The sequence below is a fragment of the Rhinocladiella mackenziei genome, assembly GCF_000835555.1.
Source record: "Rhinocladiella mackenziei CBS 650.93 unplaced genomic scaffold supercont1.1, whole genome shotgun sequence".
In the NCBI taxonomy this organism is placed as follows: domain Eukaryota; kingdom Fungi; phylum Ascomycota; class Eurotiomycetes; order Chaetothyriales; family Herpotrichiellaceae; genus Rhinocladiella; species Rhinocladiella mackenziei.
In genome coordinates this window covers 545820-568512 of record NW_013550604.1, presented here as the reverse complement: position 1 = coordinate 568512, position 22693 = coordinate 545820, and the positions used below count along the sequence as shown (strand labels likewise).

Sequence of the window (22693 nt, the reverse complement as noted above, 5' to 3'; positions counted from 1 at the left end):
GTTTGACCTGCGTTGCTTCTCAATTCTTATCAGCACTACTGGTTGGTGACCTGAATCCAAACATAGTTCTCGGTTTTCAACATTTTGTGAACCTACCTGTCAATTTGACGAAAGGTTTCGAAATGGACAACTGGAATCTGGACGACCCCTTTAGCACGAGGCAATGGAGCTATCTCAATTTGCGGAATTCTCAGCCACGCTTTAAGACCAGAGATGCAGCGGATACTAGGCCGCTGCTGAAAGCAATTATCCCATAATCCTGATCCATTCTTCCGAGCTTCTTTACAGAGCTATGAAGGATACGCCACCATCTTCGATGGTCGTGTGCTCTGTCCGACGCCAGCGTTTGACGATTTGAATTTCACTGGAACACCCGATGGATTCGATCTCGAATTAACCGGGCTTGCTATCGTGAAAGATGCCATACCGGAACTCGTCTATAATACGAACAAAATCAAATCATTTCAGCTGAGCAGGCCCCCAAATCGCCGGCAATCTCTACCCGAACAATTTTGGAGCTCCAGTCTCTCCAATGAATCTTCGAGTTGAGAATTAATCAGCAACTTCATGCCTCGGCTCAACAGTTCTCTGCACTGGTACTATCAAGACACGTCAGATCCCGACAACCTTGTTCTGGGATACTGGACCGCATATGAATTTAACGGAACCTCTCCAATCGCAAGCGCCGGCCGTCCATGCGTGATAGTGAACTTTGTGTGAACTTGTCAAACAATCAGCGGTTGTACATTGATTGTTGTTGAGTGCTCTGTCTGTTTGACAAATTGCTATTATATACACATTTGATTGGCCCCTTTTTCTACTCATATTCCAACCCCTATATCCTGGATAGGAATGGTAACGCGTTTTCCAATAACGGGTACCGGCTCCTGTTCAACAGGACCTTTTAAGATCCTCCACGGGTGAAGTCCTGAATATGTCGACGCTATACAGGGCACACGCAGAGCAATTCGTGGTTCAATGAGGCTCGAGTGTTGAATGTTGCATTTCTGCCAAGTCGAGTACAGACGGCGTGCGAGCTTAAGCTCGCATACATGTAGCAGTGATAATGCTCATCATGATAATACTTGAAAAAGGGGAGCTCCATCTCCTGCCTCGTACACGACCAACGAAACAGGGCCTAGACTCAGCTTCTAGTACGGAGTAGCCGGTTCAGCCGTGCCCTGTTGGTTCACAGGAAGACGGGGATGTAGACCATGTCTTCTTCCGATACGGTGATCGTTCCGAGTGCGTAATGTATTACAGCATCTCCAAGTGCCTTGCAAATAACCCAGCGTTTTGAAGGTATATGATTTGCCTTGACTTTCAGAAGGGAAAAACGAAATGTCCAGACATAGGCTATACATTAGCTGCGACTTTGTCGCTTCTCCAAACGGCGCACATATCAGGGTGGAGACATACTATAGAGCGAGAGTGGAGATTCGACAATAATATTACTATCCAATGCACTATACAAGACGACAGATGATGAACATGAAAGCAGTGCGAGGCTATCCTAGATAGTTATAGCCTTGTGGTGTAGTCATGCCGCAAGGCTCCCACGCAGGCACACAAGGCTATCGACAGCCACAGTGGGTCCATGGCAGACACCCGGCAGGCTCCGATGAGCCTACCAGGTTGTGCCGTAACAGCACAGCACCGTTGATATAAGAGTTCACGTAAAGAGAGCAGGCATACATAAGTTGGCAGTATGACAGGATCTATCGGAGTGGAGTAGTACTTCAACAAAGGAACGAACGTGTCGGTTTCGGAAAGCAGAGAATATTGTGGCCAAACTTGGGTGTCTCGAGCATTTAGTTGAACAGTGCTCTGGGAGGGGAGATACGTAGTGAAAACGTTTCGAAGCCGATGCCGTCATAATAGGACTTCTAGCCATGACGCGCAAGGAGCGTGGAACTTGAATAGTCCGACGAGGGCATATTGCGGTCAAGCACAATTTTCTATGTACGGTAGATACAGACCGACATGGCAAAGTCTACTCCGCCTTGCCCCTTAATCTTGTGATTTTACGGAGGACTTCGAAGGGTCCAAGGGACCGTCAGACTATATACTTTCGAAGCGTGTACGAAGCGTACAACGCTTCGGAAGGTCTTTACAAGCCTTGGCGTCGCAACATATCACAATCTTTTTCGGCGGAGAACACGTGAGCGGACGGACGGGAGATGGATCACAATCTGGTCCCGTTTTTCTTTGCAGGTGTACTCTTCGATCTCCACATATTCCACTTCTGGAAGAGGCGGAGCAAGAATCATCTGTAGCCAAGTCTGTGATGTGACTTGTAGACCGAAATATGTCAGCCTGTCCATCTCCAGGCGATTCCATTTGAAAACCTGAACCAGGGTCTATCCTCTTTGGATCTTCGCTGACCCCCGAGAAGATAGCATCATATTCTCATCTCACCGTGTCTTTTCGTCTTGCGGCTTTGGTCTTACATGTGAGAGTATAACAACCTTGGAAATATTGGTATTCAACATGCTTGGTAAAATCATCCTTGAAGAACACGTGTGCATGCCGGAAGACAACCCAGCCACCACTCTAAAATTCGCCTCTCGCAACTCCGAGGACCTAGCAGCCGCCCTACTCGACCTCCATGGCTCCCGACTCAACGAGATGAACGCCAACGGCGTCGAATATGCCATCATCTCATCAAACCCACCAGGACCCCAAGGGATACGAGACCCAAAAGCAGCCGCAGACTACGCTGTGCGCTCGAACAATTACATCGCAGACCTCGTGAACAAGGCGCCAGCACGATTTGCCGCATTCGCGTCTTTGTCTATGCACGATCCGGTAGACGCTGTGTCTGAGTTGGCTCGCTGCGTCGAGACCCTGGGCATGGTCGGCGTCATGTTGCATGACGCCCAGCAGTTCGTGGATGGTGAAGGCAAAGTCAGCGAGTATCACTACGACGACCGACGGTATGATGTGTTTTGGGCGGCGGTCGAGAGGTCGGGCATGCCCGTATATTTGCATCCGAATATGCCGTTGCCAGATGAAATTACACGGCTCTATGCAAAGAGGCCGTGGTTGTTGGGCCCGACGTACAGTTTTGCGAGAGACACAAGTTTCCATACCATGGCGCTGTGCACGAGTGGAATGTTCGATCGGTTTCCTGGAGTCAAGTTGATTATAGGACATATGGGTTCGTCACCTCTTTTCCTCCTTTCCATCCTTCTCTCAGCGGGATTGTGATAAATGAAGCTGACGTTGAAATAGGAGAAATGCTCCTGGCACACCTGCATCGCATTGACCACTGGCTCGAGAAGCGGGATCGTGGCAGAAGCCTCCCCAGTAAGAAGACGCTGCGAGAGTACTTTGAACAAAACATCTTTATCACGACGGCGGGAGCCTTTTCCACGCCCGCGCTGATTCACTCGATGACTGAGATTGGCGCAGAGAGGATTTTGTTCTCGGTCGATACGCCGTATGAGAATATCACGGAAGGTGCTACGTGGTTGGACACGCTGCCAATTAGTCAAGGGGACATTGTGAAGATCGGACGGACCAATACCTTGGAATTGTTTCCGGTGCTGGAGAAGAGAATGAGGTCGGCAGAAGTAGAGAAACTTCAGATGGATAGATCCCGGCCACTGTTTACGACGAATCCTGGGTTTGAAATCGAAAAGAAATAATTCATCCTCAGGGCCTAAGCAAGATGAGCTGTGCTTTGCGCTCTTTTCTTCGTTTAAATATGCATATTTTCACTCGGATCATCTTGAGGCAGAGCTATGATTTAGCTACTTATGGACAGTGTTGGCCCAAGATCGGATCCAGATCCGGGCGTGGCGGGCACAACGTCCTCAGGGGCCTTGGGGTCTTCATTGAAGAGTCGTTGAACACTAGATATATTGTGAGAATGAAGTTTTGTGGAGAGAGGGGGACGACGGGGGGAAAGTTGAGATGGTGCTTGATAAGAACTGACCTGAACTCGCCAAAGGTAGTGGAGCAACTCGCGAGAAGGACATCAACATGACGGACTTCTTCGGGTCTTCCGGCGGTGTTCGATTCCGGATGTTCATATTTCTTAATCGTAGTGTCCAAATTCGAGGCCCCAAAACTAGCTTGAATCTGCATCTCTTGCGAGAACTCGTCAATGAAATTCGACTCGCACATAGAGAGGATCGGAATGTTTTCGGCACAGGCTTCCATGGGCGTGAATTGATCATCGCCTCTGATTTTGAGTCCATGTTTAGAATTGAGGTAGTGGAATGAAGAGAGGACAAAGGATGCGGTCACTGATATCTGGGATATTATGTTCAAGGCACTGAAAATGACTGATAACATGATTTGTCCGGTGGTCGAAGTAATCTTGTTGCTTTCGAGTAATAAGAAGATGGCCTTCCCAGCCCGTGAGAGTGTTTCAACCATCAACTCCGGAGTAGGGTCGAGTAGTATTCTACTTCCGTAGGGAGACTCATCTTCAGAGTATCTGTCGGAATTCAATACCAAGCTCAAGGCGTTAACAATGGCGTTACAAGCGTGTAGACGCGATAGTATGGGATCTGTCAGCGGTTCTGGAACGTTGTCCATTGTATCCACGACGTCAGCAAGGATCAGTGATCCCAGATGATAATGTGATAATAGCAGCACTGTTCTCGTCAACATATATCCGTTTTGGGGGGAGGCTCACAGCAAAGTACTCACGATAGTTAAGTTGACTTGCTTGGCTGAGAGTCAGGAAGTCTCGTGTGCAAATTGCCAAGAGCTGATCGAATAGATCATGAAACCGACGAGACTCGACTAAAACTCGCTGTGCTGCTTCTTCGACGGGTATGGCGTTGTAACGGAACACCGCACCACAAAATTGGCTGATTATGCCCAGATACATTGTCTTACAAGCCGAGGCATGTTGCAGAACCACAACCGTTATGTCGACAGGAAGGGGCAGTGCAGATCCGTGGAGAGGTCGGAATGACTGATCGAATATCACAGTCCGTTGACGAATGAAGTCCCACACCTCGCTATCTCCGGACCGACCAGGGAGAATGACTGAAGGCATCTGATGTATGAGAGTCATGCTGGAGTCAATAACGACACAGATCCAGTATATTGTGTTCCTCATATATTGCTGTGTCTGGTGGCACTCCTTTTTCAAGCTCGGAGAGCACGAGTTAACAGCTTCATGTGTGAGGGGGAGAGCTGTGGTACTTTGAGACAGGGGCTGTAGTGCCGGACGGTGTATCGACGATCTCAGGTACACAATATGATTCAAGAGTGCCTGAAGACAGAGTCGACCGAAGCCGTGATCGTCGCTACCAACAGGCATTTCCGTCAACATAAACAAAAATAGTGCCAGAACCGATCGATAGCTTGGACGTAGGAGTGCGGTGAACATGCATTGACGGGCCCGACGCCATAGCTGGTTCCGCACATCTTGCTGTTGCTGTAAAGATGTGGCACCGTCGCTCGCATTCGATCTTTCATATGCACTTCGCAAAGGAAGCCAGCGAGCCGAATATGCATAAACAGCATGTCTGAGAGCGTCATCCAAGGCGGTGTCGGTGTTTCTCCTTCTACGTGAGTGCTGGAAAAAGGTTTGGCGGGAATCATCTGTGCCCGATGCCGAGGGCGGGTCAGATTCCTGCTCATAATGGTCTAGTTGTAAAACAATCCTGGAAACCAGAGACTTGGTGCCCTAGGGCCGCGTCATTCTCAATCAGCCATTCGATGGACCGTTTCAAGGGATCAAAGACATACGACCGACATGGCCAGATATGGACAGCAGCTGTCACCCAGCCACATGGCAAAGCGCGATTCGAAGACCGAAACAAAATTGTCCCACAACAGGTCATGTAGAACTAATGACTGCATTCGTCGACAAGCGATATTTTCCAGATCAAAGGACGACAAGGCTGGAGACGGGAACGCGACCGGAGAAGTGACTTGGGCCACGTGATCGGTGATCGGTCGTCTCTCGACGGATGTGGAGGAGTGATTCGGGCCATGGTGAGCACTCAGCTGATTGTGGTGGTCGTCCTATTCTCGCTCCCGTTTTGATTAGCGGCATTGCTGACAAGAGAATGTAAGTGGCAGGTCAACCCACTTGAGCACTGCACAACTTCCCACGTCGAACGCAGTTGGTACAGGGGTTGCCTTTCTGCAGAACCGCATCGCACCCGATCCTGGCCTTCCGGCAAGGCTTACAGCTGGTCGTGGACCGGCGGCCACTCATCTCTGCGGGATGAGAAAGGCACTTCTGTCAGGGCAGTTATGTGTGTGGTGTATGTGAATGTTTTGAAAAAGGCCTAACGGGGTACTAACATCCTATTGTTTTAACTTGAACGGACGACCTCGGGTAGTCCTTTGAAAGGGGGGGTGGTCGATGAGTTCCGCTCACATGATGGTTCTCCGCATTTTCTGACCGTAGATCACACTAAACACGGCAGGAGACCCGAACATGGCAGTTTGCCTCTGTGCAAGGATCCTCTTTCGTCCTTCTCAAACATTCCTCTTTGTTTCAGGACGGTATATGTTCATTTCTTGTGCGTCTACCCCGGCCTCAACGCATACATCCTGACAGGGTACAACCCCAAATCCTTGGGAAACCCCGTCTGCAGCTCCGTGTGCACAATCTTCAGCCCAGCGTCCTTAAAGGCCGCCCTCCAATTCGCATCGCTTCGCGTCACGCTGCTGTCCACGGGGTCGAAGATATCGGCCCCGAACGCGTCGGTCGACAGGTTCTCTTTCACGATGATCCAGCCATTCGGCGAGAGCAGGAGGATCAAGGATTTAAAATATGCCACGAGAGAAGATAAGGCCAGGTGATTTAAGCACCATTGGTTGTAGACTAGATCATACTTCGACCCTGGAGTCTCGATTGAAGCATACGCAGGCCTAGAATCAACAGTCCACTCCTGCAACGGGAGATTCCAAACTCGGCCCAACTGGTCATTTTCCACGAGCGGTGACTCTGGTCCGGTGAGCACGTCCGTGAACTTCTGTACCGGTTCGATAATATCGATCTTTGCGCATAGAGGCACGAGCAAGCCGAGCGTAACGCGTCCGATACCCGCACCTGCTTCGAGTGCGTGGCTAAATACGTAGTTCCTGCCCATTGTTGGGTTGACGGTCGAATTCGACAAAGATGTTGACTTCTGAGGTTCGGATTCGGGGGTCTCTTTATATTTCCGCCGGAGTTTCCTGATGAAGTTTCGTGAGAATTGGATGTCGATGCGGGAGATTTGCGGGTAGCCGCCGAGCATGCCGTTTACATCGGCACTGGTGGATTGCCAATACGCGAGTTGGGCAGATATTGAGATCTGAGAGTCGTTGGTGATGGTGGACGGGGCGGTATCGGTGTCCAATGGGACATGGATGTCTTTGGGAGAGCGTGAGGTCTCCATATTCGAAGACCGTCGTAGTCTTTTTCTCCGTCGGCCAAGGGGGAAGAGTCGGAGTACAGGATCTCGTTCGAGCCTGATCCGATTGGATATACTTTTTCACACCCTGTGTGGGCTAAGTTCTTCAGAGCCTCAGTCGGCATAGCAGACACTGTGATTCGAAGCCCTGCCTGGGCGTTGCCAGCTCTGTGCCCCCAAACGTACCAGTTTGAGCCTGTATAATGATTCGAAAATTAGCGTCTTGGCATTCTCTGAGTAATTTTGTTCCTACGCGCTAAACTTTTTAGGTGGCCCTCCCCTTTCGGGTATGGTCGCAGGCTAGGCGCGCCGCCGCTTTTGACGTCTATAAGAACCCTCTTTTCCTCTCCTCCCAACCTGATTTTCTTTTCCCACCTCCGTCGCGCTGATACATCCGTGCGTCGCACGGCACCGCCTGAATCCTCTCCTGCCGCATCAGGCCCCCCTCTGGATTCTCCACCGGCTCCTTCAAATCCGCCTCCCCGTCCCAGTGCACCCCGGTCACCCCGATCACCCTCTCAATCCTCGATCCTCACGGCCTCTGCACCCTCGATGCAGCCCGTTTCGGCCCCCTTCAACATTCGGCTTCGCCGGCCGCGTAACATGCAGGCTCAGCTAACCCCTCCATCCTCTCCGCCTCGACCAGGGTGCTGAAGGTGTTGGCGTCCGGTGCGTCTCCTTGTACCGCCTTGTGATGGTGAACCCGCGTGATGGGCTCTGGCGTTTGTGCCAGTCTTTGCGAAAGCCCGGGGAGATCGTCGTCAACATTGAACATCCTCAATCGCCATGGTTGACACTCAGCTCTCCGTGCTGCACCGTCGGTACCAGTTCCGCATCTCGAACCTGGTGGAGAATGACATGAAAGACGGCGAAGTGCAGCTGATCTTTTGGTACAGGCTGGCACAGCAAGCTGAGTGTTGCGTCCAACCGCGAAAATGCTGCCCGGGTTGATCGGCAGTGTGCCTGCATTGCTGCCTACGCTCCGCCTCGAATATGCAACATCGAGGTGGGGGCTGAGTGCTCCTTTTTTAGGCCCTCGGCGGTTCGGGAGAAAAGGGTTGTCATCCGGCACGTCAGCATGTTACCAGTGGATTCTCAGCTGCCGCCTCGTTCGAGCTGAATGCAGTACGCAAGAGAAAATTTGAAAGCGAAATTCGCAAAACACAATTTCGCTCGGACGAGCACAGATGTCGATTCTCCATCCCAGATGATGATTCCAATGGCGGCCAGGCGTCTACGTGTGAGGTTGGTCATCAATTGGATCGTCAAAGGACGACTGAAGGTAGCCGTCTCGGTCCACCGGGAATGTTCTCATCATCCTTGAATCCTCAGGACCTTGGAGAACGGGCCAGCGCCCTATGCCCTTCCCTCACTCTCGAGACCACCATTCTGTTGGTCAATGCCAGCCTTAGGATAACTGAAGCCATTGCCTCCCACGACGTTTCGGTGTTGTAACCTACTCTACTTCGTCGCCCGTGATGGTTTTCCCCTCCCCGCCGCAAGGGGTCCCGGAAACACCGGCAGAGAAGTTGTTTTGCAGGCAGAGGTGTGAACTCGGCAGTCGTGAAAACTTGAACTGCGATCAGTGGGAGAGGCGAAACAGGATGGCTGTCAGGCAGTGTTGGCTATCTGTATATGCGGCGCCAATTCTTTTCTCATTCTCGACCGTTAGAAACGTTCTCCTTTACATTTTTTTCGGAACCGTCTTCAACCGTTTTGCTCATATTTCATTGCTCCCCAGTCATGACGACCTTTATCGCATATCAACCGAAAAAATGCACCGTCCTTCGGAAGCCGCACCTTCAACAAATCTCCCACAGTTGGCCTCCTCAGTTCGGCGTCGAGCGGACAAAACACAAAATCTCAACAGGCGACATCTGTGAGCAATGCGGGTTTCGTCGATTTTGTAGATTTGAATCAGTGAATAGAATCATACGGGGTTAGCACATACTGTCTACAGGACTTTCAGCGAATTCAAGAGCTAGCCATGCTAGTAATAAGCAGTGAGAGGACCAGAAGGAGCAGGCTTCTCTTCCATGAACTTTGTCAAAGGGGAGGACTTTCGCTAGGGGTCTGTCAGCTTTTCAGTAATCGACTACGTCGTTGTCGTCACCGACATCACCCGCACAAGGCACCGGAAACTCCTTGTTCCAAGGAGTTGATGCGTTGTTTTTGACGGTCAGTGTCTCAGTTAAGAGTCTGCCTTGGCCGGGCGCTGGTTATTCGAGGGATTTGATGCTGCATTAGGCCCAGATTAAAAAGGAGGAGCGACGACTCATATCTTCAGAAGATACCGCGACTCAGGAGCAGCGATATAGATTCTTAGCTGAACAACGGGCGAAAGCATCCACCTTGTGACCTGCTGTGCCCTAGGTGCGGTGGTTTCACAGAGAAGGAGATGCCGTATACTTCCTGTCGCTTCGCCACGAGCGCATTGTCGAGGCACCTGCAGGGGGCACCGACGCTACAATCTTTTCCCAAGCCCGAATGTCACGGTTTTGATCTTGTTCTTCTCAGCGGCACTGAGCTGGCCGAAAGATTCGCTACTACTGGGCACTGCCATCGACCAGTATCAATTTTCGGGGCTGTCGTGGTAGCGCAGCATTCTTCCTCAACATTCTTCCTGCTGCACTCTGCTGCACTCTTCCTCAACATCTTCCTCAGCATTCTTCCTGCCTCGCTCTTCCTCTCTTCTGCAACACGTCTGCACTCCTCTCTTTTGTTATCTGAAATGTCGCAGTTGAAAGCAAATGTGGTTTGCCCTGACTGCGGCAAGACGGTTTTGGCCTCGAATTTAGCCAGGCACCGAAAATGCCACAATCCGCCGACACCGCGCAAGGGCCCTACGTTCTTCTGTCCCATTCACAACAAGTATTACGCACGCGCAGGCAAGAGTCGACACAATCGGGGGAACGGTTGTTCGTGGACGAATCGCGCGATAACCAGTGCGCGAGAACGGCGCTGATGTCGGTGTAGAAACGATCGAGAATGGGGTGCAATTATACGCTAAAGATAACGAGATTCGTAAAAAGGACTGGCAGAAACAAAAACATCGGAGCTCCGTAATATCGGCCTGTGTCGGGGAATGCTGCAATGAAGCCCGAAGATGCAGTGAACGGAAAGGGGATAAATCAGGGCGCCAAACAGGTCAGATGAATCCCTATCATGTTAACAGCTTACTGACTATCGCCGTCAAGATCAAGAACTTCACGCGAACTGGAATGGAATTTGCCTTATGGAAAGGAGAACCGCTTTCGGCGAAGCATCTAAGAGTCGTTATCAAAGCGAGCGAAGCGTTCGAGGTTGACTATAGGGGTTTTGGACCAACTGAGAGCTTGAACCAATATACGTAGGTTGATCAAGGCTGAAATTAACCAGGTTATCCAATTTTGACGTCTGATGCCAGGTAACACTCGAATCCGATAGGGTTCTATTCGAATATGTAGGGAATTTGAGCGACGTTCTATTTCTAAGGTCGGTTGCACAACCAAAAATTTGTGAAGTCGATCTGATTATTTTCCTGATTAGAGTCGTCAATGATATTCTGCAGCCCTGTTCACTCCACCAAAATAGCATTTTTGTATTTAGCTTAGACACCACTCCTGTTCGCTGAACATTCTAGCGCCGGCTATTCTTAAGATTCCGTCCCGATCGCAAGCGACCCCTAGAGGCAGGGTAATGTCACCAGACTGGTCATGAATCCGTGTAGCCCTCTGCACAGGGACCCGGGGTATTTGCCCCAGTATACCATTATTCACACCGTCCCTGAATATGGCAGCGGTCCCAGGAAACAAGTACTTGACATGCATCACACCAGAAAATTTGAGCTCCATACTTGCGAAAACCCCCTTCGTTGCCCCCTCACGGTGGGTTACAGAACCCTCGCGGATGTCTAGTTGAAAAAGAAAGCATAGAATTTGCGTTCCATGTTGGCCATATAAATCCATTGTTGTCTCATAGGTGCACTCGTCTCCTATCGTGTCTTTGAAATCGTATTCAGCAGGCCAAGAGTCGGAATATTTATATGTGACATCGCGTTCCGTTGTCCTGTCGAGATCCCCAAAATGAGGATGGAGTAAATAATAGATGTCATCATCGTCTCGCGTCCAGAGGAAAGATCCAATAGGCTTTGTTGCTGTTGCCATTACAAGTCCAGCGCACCGAAATCTAAGACCCGTATTCGTCCTAGTGGCAAGACCCGCCTTGGCTGCTCTCTCTAACGAACCAGATACTCCAACATTCTCAGGATGTCGCAAAAATGACCTTGGCGCCCATCGATAACCATGCATATCAAGTCGTGGATAGATGCCGAAAATGATCTCAAGAGGGACCTCTTTTAATTGGCTCCAAAACACTCGCATTCTGTCCTTAGGCGGAGCCTGAGTGATCATAGTAAGCGTTGCTTTACTCAGGTTGAGTAATGCCGCAAGACACAACGCCTCATCCGTCTGGACACTTGTTGACCGTTGAGAGAGAGCCGCTTTTATTGCAGTTAATTTCGGTCCAATGGCATCCTCTATTTTCCTGAAGTCCCGGATTTCGTAGGCTTTGTCAAATATGGTTGTTCTTAATGTCAACCCGACAATGGAGTCTTGACTCTCGTGGAGGGCGAGTAGTCCCTGGTCGATGTTATATGCACCGTCAGAAAATTGAAAAAGAAGTTCCTGGGCCAGAGCTCCTTCTTGGAGGGTCCATAGCCGACTATTCCAGGCGGAACAAATAATCGCCATGAGAATCTCGTGGTCAGGAATGGAGTGAAGTTTTAGCGTTTGCAACCATGAGTCCAAAACAAGGACGGCAGTAGCGTTTTCATACGTTTCACGCATCATTTTAATAGCCAACTCCTGAGCCTCGTTCTGGCCGGCTACATCAGGGGGGCATCCAATCGTATCGATCCAAAAGAGGAGAATACCAGAAGACTTGCCAGGTAAGTTCCGAATCAGTTTGCTTAGGCGTAGGATCTGGCAGCGAGGAAGAGCACTACGTTGCACATTTCCCATTCCATCTGACCAGACATGGGAGATCGCAACATATGAATACTCGAAATTGGGTCCTGACGAGACGAGCGTGAGAGCGTTGTCCTTATCCTCAGCGTCAATAGAGAGAATCAAGGGTATGCTGCCACCTCTTAATATGTCAAGAACATCTTGCGGATTCGCCGTCATATCGTAGCAGCAAGTGGGATCGCACCCATCAGCATGCTTAGTCTTATAGGACTCGTCGTTAAGCTGAAGGAAAGAGCACTGTGTCATTGTGCAGAGGTCTTTCGAAGTGTCAGAGCTTGTATCAGGCGTTAAGGCGGTGCTGTTGTCAACCGATTGAGGGGAAGATCTAATTGGATGAATCCGTATCACCTTGTGGTGTTGACTTGGCTTCGGTCGTACCATATGGTACATAAAGTATAGCCCAGCAGTGTTGAGTCTCTTGGACAGCACTGCTAGCTCAAACGGGCACCATCCATTTTTCCTCATTTTCCACCACAGTAAATTGTTTCCGCCTTCGGTGAGGGAATGGCCGCCAAATGCCCCTTTCATCTTAGGGTAGAGATGACGTACATCCTCGAAAAAGCAATATTCAAAAAGGAACTCTAGCAGTGTGGCAGTTGCTAAGATTGTCGTTTGGTCTCGTGGGTCACGAAGACAAGTCGTCTGGATAAATTCTTGAAGGCTTGGTTGTCTCTCTGGGTAGTCAGAAATGGTGTGCACCACGTGCAGGTCCGAATGCAAACGGGCTGCTTTAACGATCGCATCGCGAGCTCTTCTACCTTCTTCAGCAGTTTGGGGCCGGAAAGTCGGTTTCCGTGAGACCCAATCCGTCAGTCTACTTGTATCAATCGCTAATTGACCGGACAGGCCATTCTTCGTGAAGGCGCCTAGGGAGATATGCGTGCGAAATGTGAGAGCCAGAGGCCCGAATAAAAGCCATGTCTGTAGAAAGGCTAAGAAATTTGTAGATGGGTTTTTGAAGATGCTGTGCCATTCATGCGATGATCTTTTTCCCCACCCTGCACGATCAGGATATCCATCGAAGTCCCCGTCGTCATAGTCTTGCGTAGATAGGCATGGAATCTCGATGGTCTGACGCTCACAATTCTTGGGGATAGAGAGGAAGTCCATCGCGGTTGACTAGCGCGGTTGCCAATACTCTTCTATTCGCAGTAGAGAAAGTATTGGGAATGCTTAGACCTTGCTTACTTGGGGGTGACAAAATCTTGTTGGCTTAAAGGGCCCCAATTGAAGAGACGTTGAAATGGGCCACGGGGATTGATTGAAGAGATGAGGATTTAGACAAGGCGTGAGGCTGAAACAATAGACAGAGTGTCAAAAGAATTTTAGTACGTTGCTCCTTCTTATTATATTTCTTCTAAATTTCCTCGCGATGCCTGAAGGTAGAATAATATCTTGAGAAACAATGAAAGCCTGCACTACTCAATGAGGCTATGCTTATATGATGCCCAATTTCGGGCCAACGAAAAGCGCCCACGTCGCGCTGTGCCTAATGAGGCTGTTCTCTTATGCCGCGTGCAATGGCTTGTAATTTAAGCCCGAGAAATCTTGGCACACAAAGGTGCCTCGAGAGGGGCATTACTCTTCGAAGTGAGAGCCCGAAATAGACCCTATTTCGTATTTCGTATCAGCCCGCCCAATCAGGCCCCTGCTTGGCATTTTCTGAGTCTCACACAAGTACACCGGTCAAGCGCACACTGTGTGTTGATGAGCTCCTTGTATGGGACGATTTCTGGTCCCTGACATTTGTTCCATAAAGAGTTCCTGGGACACTTTTTGGTCTTCGGGAGGCGACAGCTCTGCGTGGCCAACAGTCAGGCCAACGGACTTCTCAGTCGGGTAGGTAAACAAAGCCGTCGACAGTCAAACAGTCAGGCTGAGGGCCTTTGCCTGAGGCCGGACGTCAGGCAAGAGTAGATATGCTTAGTAAGTGAGACTAGCCAATCAGACATCTAGGAACGCAATTCCCTAGACTATGTTACTCTAACTTCTAAAATTCAAAAATCCTCTTGTCACCTCTCACTATAGCTAGTCGCTATCGTAGTATTCGCATTAAGATTAAGCAAAGTCTTCTATAAGGCAGGTGGTTTATATGTACGCAAACAAAAAAAATATTAAGAAAATAAACAGCGCCCCTCCTATAGTCCATCTCTAACGAACTTATAGATGGGGCGCCGCAGCCAGTGAAAGCTTCAGCCTGACAAGTTCAACTGCAGGAGAGTTTGAGTCAGTGACCTCTTAACGTATGAACAAGACGACATCATCAACAATCACTGGCTGGAGCATTACGTTTACCCATCTAGGGCACCTAGAAACTCAATGGAGCTAGGCCGGACAACCCTCTTACCTTACCTATGATCAAACACTAGTAAGGCCCCTCAATTCTATCGGTTCGACTGCAAGCCGAGTGTTTTACCACTCGGTTACGTCCTTGATAGGTCAACCACGATTTGGTGTCAATTTTGAAGCAGTTTTTGGCATTATAAAATATAAACTTGACTTTTTTTCTTAAAAAAAAAATTGGAATCGCCTGGTTAGGGCTTGGCGTTGTGTGGTGACGCCAAGAGCGACAAGCCGGCCAATCACGCAAGCATATGGCTTGGCGTCATGTAACTATTTTCCGGGATCACGTGCTACCTCTCGGGGCACCCTCCCAACTCGAAATGATCCACGGATTGGATCCGATGAAATTTCCCCCTCATAATCCATCGGATCCAGTCTGTGGACCACCTAAGACAATCTCTACTAGTCACACTGAGATGGTTCGTAACGGAGCGTTAACGGACGAGCCTCGATGTCGACGTGGTCCATGGATTGGATCCGATGGGCTGTGGTATTTCATCGGATCCAGTGGATAGCTGGAAATGTTGTCTCCTAGGATTTTATGTCAGTTAACTGACTGAACTTTCAATCAGGCAGGCTGTCGATTATGTCAGTTAATCGACTGTTGGCCACGCAGATTGTATCCTGGGTTCGATTCATATCGCGCATCGAGAATGTCCATTCGGAAGGCGGCTGGAGGCTTCTGACGCTTGGGGCAATCTATTTACAAGATTCGATCACTCCCGCTCTGCCTCTCACCATGGCGAGTACGCTGTCTATCCCGTCCGGTGTTGGAAGACCGAGCTCCAGGTGTGTCACTTGGTTCTTATCGCAGAGAGGGTACAAAATCACACAAGACCTCCTTGGAAGTGACGATCCGAACTCCGTTGCCCTCTTGATGACAGATGCGTTTCGTTGGTTCGCTGCCGGTCATTGAAAACTAGTAATTTGGACCTTCAGACCATAGGCGTATGGAGCAAGATAGAGAGAGACGCTGACAAATTTTCCTCTGTGTATCTGGCTGCGGCTAATATCGGTTTTTATAGACACCATCTCGGTATGCAGAAGACACATCTACAAGGGCTAGCCAGGGCCTCGTGCAGGACTTATTCTCTTGTTTAAACTGGAATAAGAAAGGCTGATGGAACTTCAAGCCGTTCCGGAACTTCTCTCCTCGGTATCCTAAGCCTTACTAAGTCGAGAGGGTTAAATCTCATTAGTTCAGTCGATTAGGAATGATGTTGGGCACGTCCGACGACATTGATAGTAAAGAGCCGGAGATATGCATAGATATTATGTTAAGAGGCATTATCAAGTCACAGACCGTATTCCGCAGCCAGTTTCTTCCAACCCATCTGCCCGACTACATACGCTGTAGCTTGAGTGTGATTACTTTGCATTGTGGTCAGTCAATGAACCTGAGGAGAATTCAAGGAAGCACTTACTTTGTGAGCACAGGACAAACACTGAGATCCATGACACGAAGATTGTCGACGTCTCTTACGCGGAAATCAGTGTCGACGCAGGCCTTTGGATCATCCCTATGTCCCATCTTGGCTGTTCCAACCCCATGAAGGACCGACATGAGAGTATCTTTGCAGAATGCCAGTATGTCTTCATCACTGTCCGTCTTTGGAGCAAGGACCGCACTCGCGATGTGCTTGGATAAATGTTTGGACCGGACGAATGTCATGACTTCTCGCACTCCACTGACCAAAGTCTGCCGGTCGTAGGGATGTGAGAAAAAGTTCACATCAATTACCGGATCGGCCGCCGGATCCTTGGAAGCAAGAGTCACCGAGCCTCGTGATTGCGGATTCATGAGCATAACACAAGCGATCAGGGGTTCTTCGCCATGACTCTTGTCCCATTCCTCAAGACTGACACCCTGGAGGAAGATTTCGATTTGAGGGACGTTGGGTTGTTTGATCCACGCCTTTGCCCGGGCATCGAGGATTTCCAGCTCGTCGAATGAATGTCGATGTGGATCCAATTTGAGAAATCCAATTAACGTGGTTAAGTGTCGAGTCGCATCAGGCCCGGTATGATTTCGCATCCACTGCTCTCGAGCCGCCGCGACCATTTTTGAGTCTTTCTCAAATCCGACCTCGTCCCCGAATTGTGAACGGGCCCCCCACTGTGTCACAACGTACAAATGGTCCGTTAGGCCTTTTCCCACTTGAGCATTATCAATGATACATTCAAGCCCCAAATCCTGCAACTCCGACCGCGGTCCAATCCCACTGAGAAGGAGCAGCTTGGGGGTATCAATGGTTCCGAGAGACAAGATAACCTCTTTGGACGCTCTAACTTCTCTCCCGTCAGCAAGAAGCACGCCGATCGCTTTAGGTTTGCCCGAGGAATGAGCGTCGTCCATGAGAACTTTCGTGACCTTTGAATCGGTCCAGATTTCGAGGTTCGATGGGGGGTTGCTCAGGTAAGCCGATGCGCTTGTGGTTCGGCGCCCCTGGTAGCTCGTAACCGAGAGCACTCCAATGCCTACAAGATCGCCAGAATTTTGGTCAGGATTGAGTGGCCACCCAAAATCGAGGGCGGCCTTCATTAAAATGTCCAAGGCGGGGGGCCATTGTCGTCTGGAGGGGAGAGTGATATCCAGGGGCCCGTTAAATCCATGCACACCTTCTCGGAGCTTGATGAACTCGTCACCATCATCATCCAAGTGAAGGTTTTCAAGCTCTTTGAACCTTTCGACAGCATTTTCCCACTTGAAAAAGTCGTCACCAACAAGGTCACCCCAGACATTATAGTCCGACGCTGAACCACGAATATACGCCATAAAATTGGCGACACTAGATCCCCCTAAACCCTTTCCGCGAACATACTCCAGGATCCGCCCATGGATGTGGTTTTGGGGAACAGTGCGATAACCGATTTTGATTTCTTCGTTCTTGTACACATTAGCGAATCGTTCAGAAGGGACATACAAGTCATCTCGTGTGTTCGGTCCGCCCGCCTCAATCACCAAAACGCGTGGCCTGGCGGTCGAATGGGCCAAATTACCAGCGACTACAGCACCAGAATTGCCTGGGATTTTCTGAATGTTAGAGGGTTGCCTTCAAGGGTCTCAGCAGTGAGCCGGACTTACCAGCACCGACCACCACGAAGTCGAACAAGTTTCCTGTTGGCGATCCCATGGCTCAATTTTCGAGCAAAATTTCTCCTCTCCCATTCTTTGTGATGATCTCTTCACCGGGTGAGAAAACGAAGTTATAGATCAAGCTGACTGTCTCCACACATCTGTCAGGGTTTTGACCAATCATCGTACGTATTGACTTGACTTCAGGCAACACGCATCGTCAATCAGCATCTTAATCAGGGTCAACAAATGTCTAGGGGCTCTCCACACTATTAACCCCAGATACTTGGAATTGACCAGCCCAATCGCGTGAATGGTGAGATGCGATCAGGTGAGCGGAGGGAATTCGACCCCCATGTACATCAATACCCCGCAGTGCGTCTACATTTCCAGTTCAGCCGATAGGCGCTCCGGAATCCCTTACCAAGGTCAAGACGGGAACTGATGCGAAGCCGCTGCGAGATATGGTCTTTGAACTCGACATCATACAGGATCCGACTTATCTCCCACGAGCTATTCTTGCCAGTGTTGAAAGACTGTTGACTCGAGGCGCAGAATCAAGCAGGCAACGCCGAATGGTTCGATCCAGAAGGTCCATGAGGCACCAGATGTAGCAGAACGATAAAGAATGTGAATGAAACCCTTTTTGGGGGGGAGGAGAGCCAAACTGTTAAGACAGAGTATCTTCCAGCCGTCAAATACGTCCGGGCTTTCTTCAGGCAGGGCTGCGTACACGGTTTCGCAAGAAAAACTGTATTCATCTTCCCCCCTAAAAGGCCTATCTCACAACTAAAGTTGAAAGTAATTGGCTTTTAGCATCTCATAAATCAATGTGACCTATAGTTCGAAGCGAAAGACATTTCCAAATTCAGTTTTGACGGTGGATGATGTCAAAGAAGGAAAATCCTGGTGGCAGACCTTTTAGTCTCACCGCAGAGCCTGATATTGCATGTTTGGTTCGTGATAGACGTTAGACTTTCGGTGTCGAGCAACTTCATCTGGATACTAGTTGACGTCGTTCCGATATTTCATTCCCAAGGGTATCCAAACCTTCTCCACCTAGACTCCAGTAGTCTTGTCAACCTCTTCGATCGTAGCATGACCCTCAACGCCATGCTCTTGCATGTGCTGCTTCTGAGTCTTGAGATCCTCAACCACGCCACGCTCAAATGTGTATAATGGCTTGAGGTGAGCAGACTTATTCCAGAACACATAGCGTTTGATGAACCAAGGTAACCAAGTGCCGGTTTGATACGACATGAATCTTCGAGTTGGGACGGCAAAGATATAGTCGAGCTCTTCCAGAGTACGTTGCTGGAAGATTTGGTTAGCAAGAAGTGATATCCGGGAGAAAAAAAAAAAAAAAAAAAAAAAGAGGTGGGCATCCGCTTACCTTGGTCTCGGGCACCCAGAAGAAGATCATGATCAACGCCAAAATATTCAAGCCGGCAAAGAATCCAAAGGCGCCGGTAGGAGTAAAGGCTTCCAGGATCTTTGGGAAGGTGAGTCCCAACACTGCGGCCCAGAAAAGGCATGTTGCCACTGCCCAGCCCATGCCGACTTCACGATGAGAGAGTGGGAAGACTTCAGCCGAGTAAGTGAATGGAACTGGGCCCTCGCCCGGCGAATAAAATGCCGCAAACATGAAGACGAAAAGTGCAATAACACCTAGGTGTGCATTACTTTCCTCGGGAATGTAGAAGGCAAAGCCGGCCGCGAGTAAAGTCCAGGCCATGTTAGGGAAGGTGAAGAGGAGGAGCGACCGACGTCCAAACGTGTCAATTGTGAAGAATGCCGGGATCGCGAAGAGGAAGTTGACCGCTCCAAAGCCAAATGAACCGAGAAGGGCTTCAAAGTCCGAGGCTCCGCCTTCACGGAAGATCGTCGAGGAATAGAACGCCATGATATTGATGCCGCACATTTGCTGAGCAATCATGACCGTGAAGGAGGCCAGAGTCGCACGACGCACGCGAGGCATTGTGAAGAGCTGCATGAAGCGGGAGATATAAGTGGATTCGCCCACAATCTCGTGCTCAATGTCAATTTGGGTGTTGATATAGTACAAGTCCCTTGCGGCAAGGAGAGGATGGTTTCTGAGTTTGAGTAACGACTCGTACGCCCGTCGGTACTGCTTGTGCTTGATGCACCATCTTGGACTCTCCGGGCACAGATAAACCAAGATCGCAAGAGGAACTGCCGGAATAAAGGCTGAACCGAGCTGAAGGCGCCAGCCAATATCGCCTGCTTTCCATACAGCCAAGTTGAACGCCGTGCCCAAGAATATGCCAAACGCGGTCCAGAATTGCCAAGTCATCACCAGGGCGCCTCGAATTGCAGCCGGCGAGTTCTCGGCGGCGAAGACTGGTGTGGTCGCTCCCTTCAGACCCATGCCAATACCCATAAGGATACGAGTGATCAGCAGCTGCTCCCAGGTCTGGCAGAAGGCACCACCAATCGGCGTCGCAATCAAGATAATGGCGGAGGTGAAGATTGTGCCTCGTCGTCCGAAGTAGTAGTTGCAAGGATCTGAAAGCCAACAGCCGAGGAAGGCACTGCCGATATAGGGGCCGGAATTGACCAATCCAATGATCCAAAAGTCACTTTCGTAGCCGGGTTCGCCCTCCGGAGTATCCAGGCCAAACGCATCAGGGAAAGATAGATTGGCGCCATTGGTTCCCGTTTGATCCCAGCCCTGGACTGCGGCACCAATGGAGCAGACGATGACCGTCATGTATAGCTTCCATGGATGAGACCATTTCTTGGTAACCTCCGTGCGAAGCGCATCCCTTTCTTCGTCGGTGAGTACTGCGATGTTTTCGTATTCGCTGGGGTTCTGAGCCACCAAAGCACCCTTCTTGAGCAATTCGACCTCTGAAGTTAGGCCTGTCCGGTTCGCAAAGTCCTCAGCCTGGAGGCGGGATTCATCAGCTATTTTTTTGGCGGCAAAAATTGCGCGGTCGCACTCACATCAGCCAAGAGCGCCTCTTCGGGAATATCGGCTAGAGGATTGGAGATCCTGCTCAAGCTTAGCCAAGCATACGGATAAGCTGCAAAACTGAGGCATACTTGGCGTCCAAGTTCTTGTTCCGGTTCAAATCTGCAACCGAGGAATGCCGTCGCCCTTCAGATGGAGGCTTCTCATAATGGCTTGTGTCATTCTCAGCATAGCTGATATCCTTGGAATCCGACATATTGGCCGAGTGTGCCAGGCTGGTGTGGTGTAGAAGTTCGAGGGGGGCCTGGGAAGAGAAGAAGACAAGCGTGGAGGAGGGAGAAGAGCAAACAGCAGGTTTGCGTTCCTCTCATATGTATTGATTGAACAGCTCTACTGCGGAGACTCCAGCATCTCATCTCCACTGGTCGCGGTAACATCGTCCCGTGGGGTCCTTGCACTGCCAAGATTTCCGATGAGGGCGGACGGCAGAATTCCCAGGATCCGTCAACGGGAAAGCCCTGTTCAACAAGAGCCGTGTTCATCGATATGATTTGCGCGCACCAGTCCGATCGACCTACGGCGTCAGTGGGCAGCGGAATAGGCTCCACCTCAGTGAGAATTTGAAAGCAAAACCACCACCCGGACAAGCTTGCCGATGTCACCTAAAGATAGCCAAAGGATGGGCTTGACTGGCTAACCGGTGCTTCTTTTCCAAGAACCAGGCTGAGCGCCAGGAAAATGCGTTGCATTTGATGCATGCGAGCCTTGAGGCGTCTGGCTTGGGGAGCTTAAGTTTGCCTGCCTGCATCGTCACTTGCAGCCTCCCTCGATGATAGTAGATAGAAAAATATGTCTTCACCTTGTGCGGTCCGGAACGAAACATTTGCACTCCTGTCAGTGGAAACTATCACTCGCCCAACAGCGACATATACCTATTGCGATTTGCACCATCGCATGCGCGACTCTGTATGAGGTTCCAGTGGATGAGAGTGGTCACGCGCAGGGAGGAAAGTTTGCTGGGGGACGAGATGCAGTAAGAGTGGATGGGGCGTCGCCAAGGATGCCAAGGGCGGAGATCACCTTGGCGGAATCGACGCTGCCCCGTCTTGTTCTCTCTAGTCCTCCCTCGTCCACGGCTGGGCTTGCATCATGAGTATTGGCATCCCCATAAATTTATCCCTATGATGACTTGGCAAGATCTCGGCGCCCCGAAGTTTTTTTCCAGAAGAAGTAAGGAATAGAGGCTGAAACAGGGACTGTACAACAAGTGGAGGTATATGTTGCGCAAGGTAGCTCAGCAGGCGCAGTACCCACTCTTCGTTGAAGTCTGGCCGAAATTCAGCCAATCCTGGTACGGCTTTCGCAAAGCGGCAATGGGCTTGAGCCCCAGAAGCGGAGCCTATGAACGGGTCGATTTGGTCGATTGACAGTGACGATAAAAGCGGGCGACCACCGTACTCTCGAGCGTGATTTTCTGCCAGTCGCCTCAGTGAACTAAGTACTCAATTCAATGCCCAGCTTGTAGCTGTGACAAGGGGAAGTATTCGTCCAGAGAGAGACCAAGGTTGTCAGTCTTCAAGGTTTTGTCCGCCTCCTTAGGCTGGACGTCAATTCGAAGAGGGTCGTCAGTGTGGTACGTGGCTGAAGATGACTGCCTTTATCCCCGATATGCTGTCGGCAAACCTTTCCTCTCATCTTTGTACTAGTTTCTGCCTCTGTACTTTTGCTTTCCATCTTCTCTTTTTGTGTTGTGACGGCAGCGTCGTATTCATGAGAATCAAGAGTGGGAACGCTGTTCGAGTGTGCTCATTATGGGTTCGCGTCGTTTCTTTTTGCTAGCATTGCTTCTGAGAACGAAGGACATACAGAGGTCATCAATATGATAGCCTAACCACCCGTTCTGACAAATGGTTCTTCTGATGTATCATGTTGTGAGAGAAGGACCATGAGTGGACGG

General features: G+C 50.0%; 6 protein-coding genes across 6 annotated transcripts; 1 reads left to right on the top strand and 5 right to left on the bottom strand.

Annotated features, from left to right (window-relative positions):
• Positions 1-2490: 2490 nt before the first annotated feature.
• On the top strand, positions 2491-3650 carry Z518_00201 (uncharacterized protein; the record flags this gene model as incomplete). The annotated part of the gene is made up of 2 exons (XM_013420805.1): positions 2491-3160; positions 3235-3650. The coding sequence occupies 2 exons, from the start codon at positions 2491-2493 to the stop codon at positions 3648-3650; spliced, it is 1086 nt and encodes a 361-aa protein (XP_013276259.1).
• A 101-nt stretch (positions 3651-3751) lies between these two features.
• Positions 3752-5724, bottom strand: Z518_00200 (uncharacterized protein; the record flags this gene model as incomplete). Its single annotated transcript, XM_013420804.1, has 4 exons — positions 3752-3857; positions 3941-4607; positions 4663-5653; positions 5716-5724. 4 exons carry the CDS (start codon positions 5722-5724, stop codon positions 3752-3754), a joined length of 1773 nt encoding a protein of 590 aa, XP_013276258.1.
• A 782-nt stretch (positions 5725-6506) lies between these two features.
• Z518_00199 (uncharacterized protein) lies at positions 6507-7361 on the bottom strand (the record flags this gene model as incomplete). The annotated part of the gene is made up of 1 exon (XM_013420803.1): positions 6507-7361. The coding sequence occupies one exon, from the start codon at positions 7359-7361 to the stop codon at positions 6507-6509; it is 855 nt and encodes a 284-aa protein (XP_013276257.1).
• Positions 7362-10960: 3599 nt separating this feature from the next.
• On the bottom strand, positions 10961-13492 carry Z518_00198 (uncharacterized protein; the record flags this gene model as incomplete). The annotated part of the gene is made up of 1 exon (XM_013420802.1): positions 10961-13492. One exon carries the CDS (start codon positions 13490-13492, stop codon positions 10961-10963), a length of 2532 nt encoding a protein of 843 aa, XP_013276256.1.
• Positions 13493-16020: 2528 nt separating this feature from the next.
• On the bottom strand, positions 16021-17859 carry Z518_00197 (uncharacterized protein; the record flags this gene model as incomplete). Its single annotated transcript, XM_013420801.1, has 3 exons — positions 16021-16096; positions 16150-17749; positions 17811-17859. The coding sequence occupies 3 exons, from the start codon at positions 17857-17859 to the stop codon at positions 16021-16023; spliced, it is 1725 nt and encodes a 574-aa protein (XP_013276255.1).
• Positions 17860-18860: 1001 nt separating this feature from the next.
• Z518_00196 (uncharacterized protein) lies at positions 18861-20992 on the bottom strand (the record flags this gene model as incomplete). Its single annotated transcript, XM_013420800.1, has 4 exons — positions 18861-19115; positions 19195-20709; positions 20769-20817; positions 20868-20992. 4 exons carry the CDS (start codon positions 20990-20992, stop codon positions 18861-18863), a joined length of 1944 nt encoding a protein of 647 aa, XP_013276254.1.
• Between the last annotated feature and the right edge of the window lie 1701 nt (positions 20993-22693).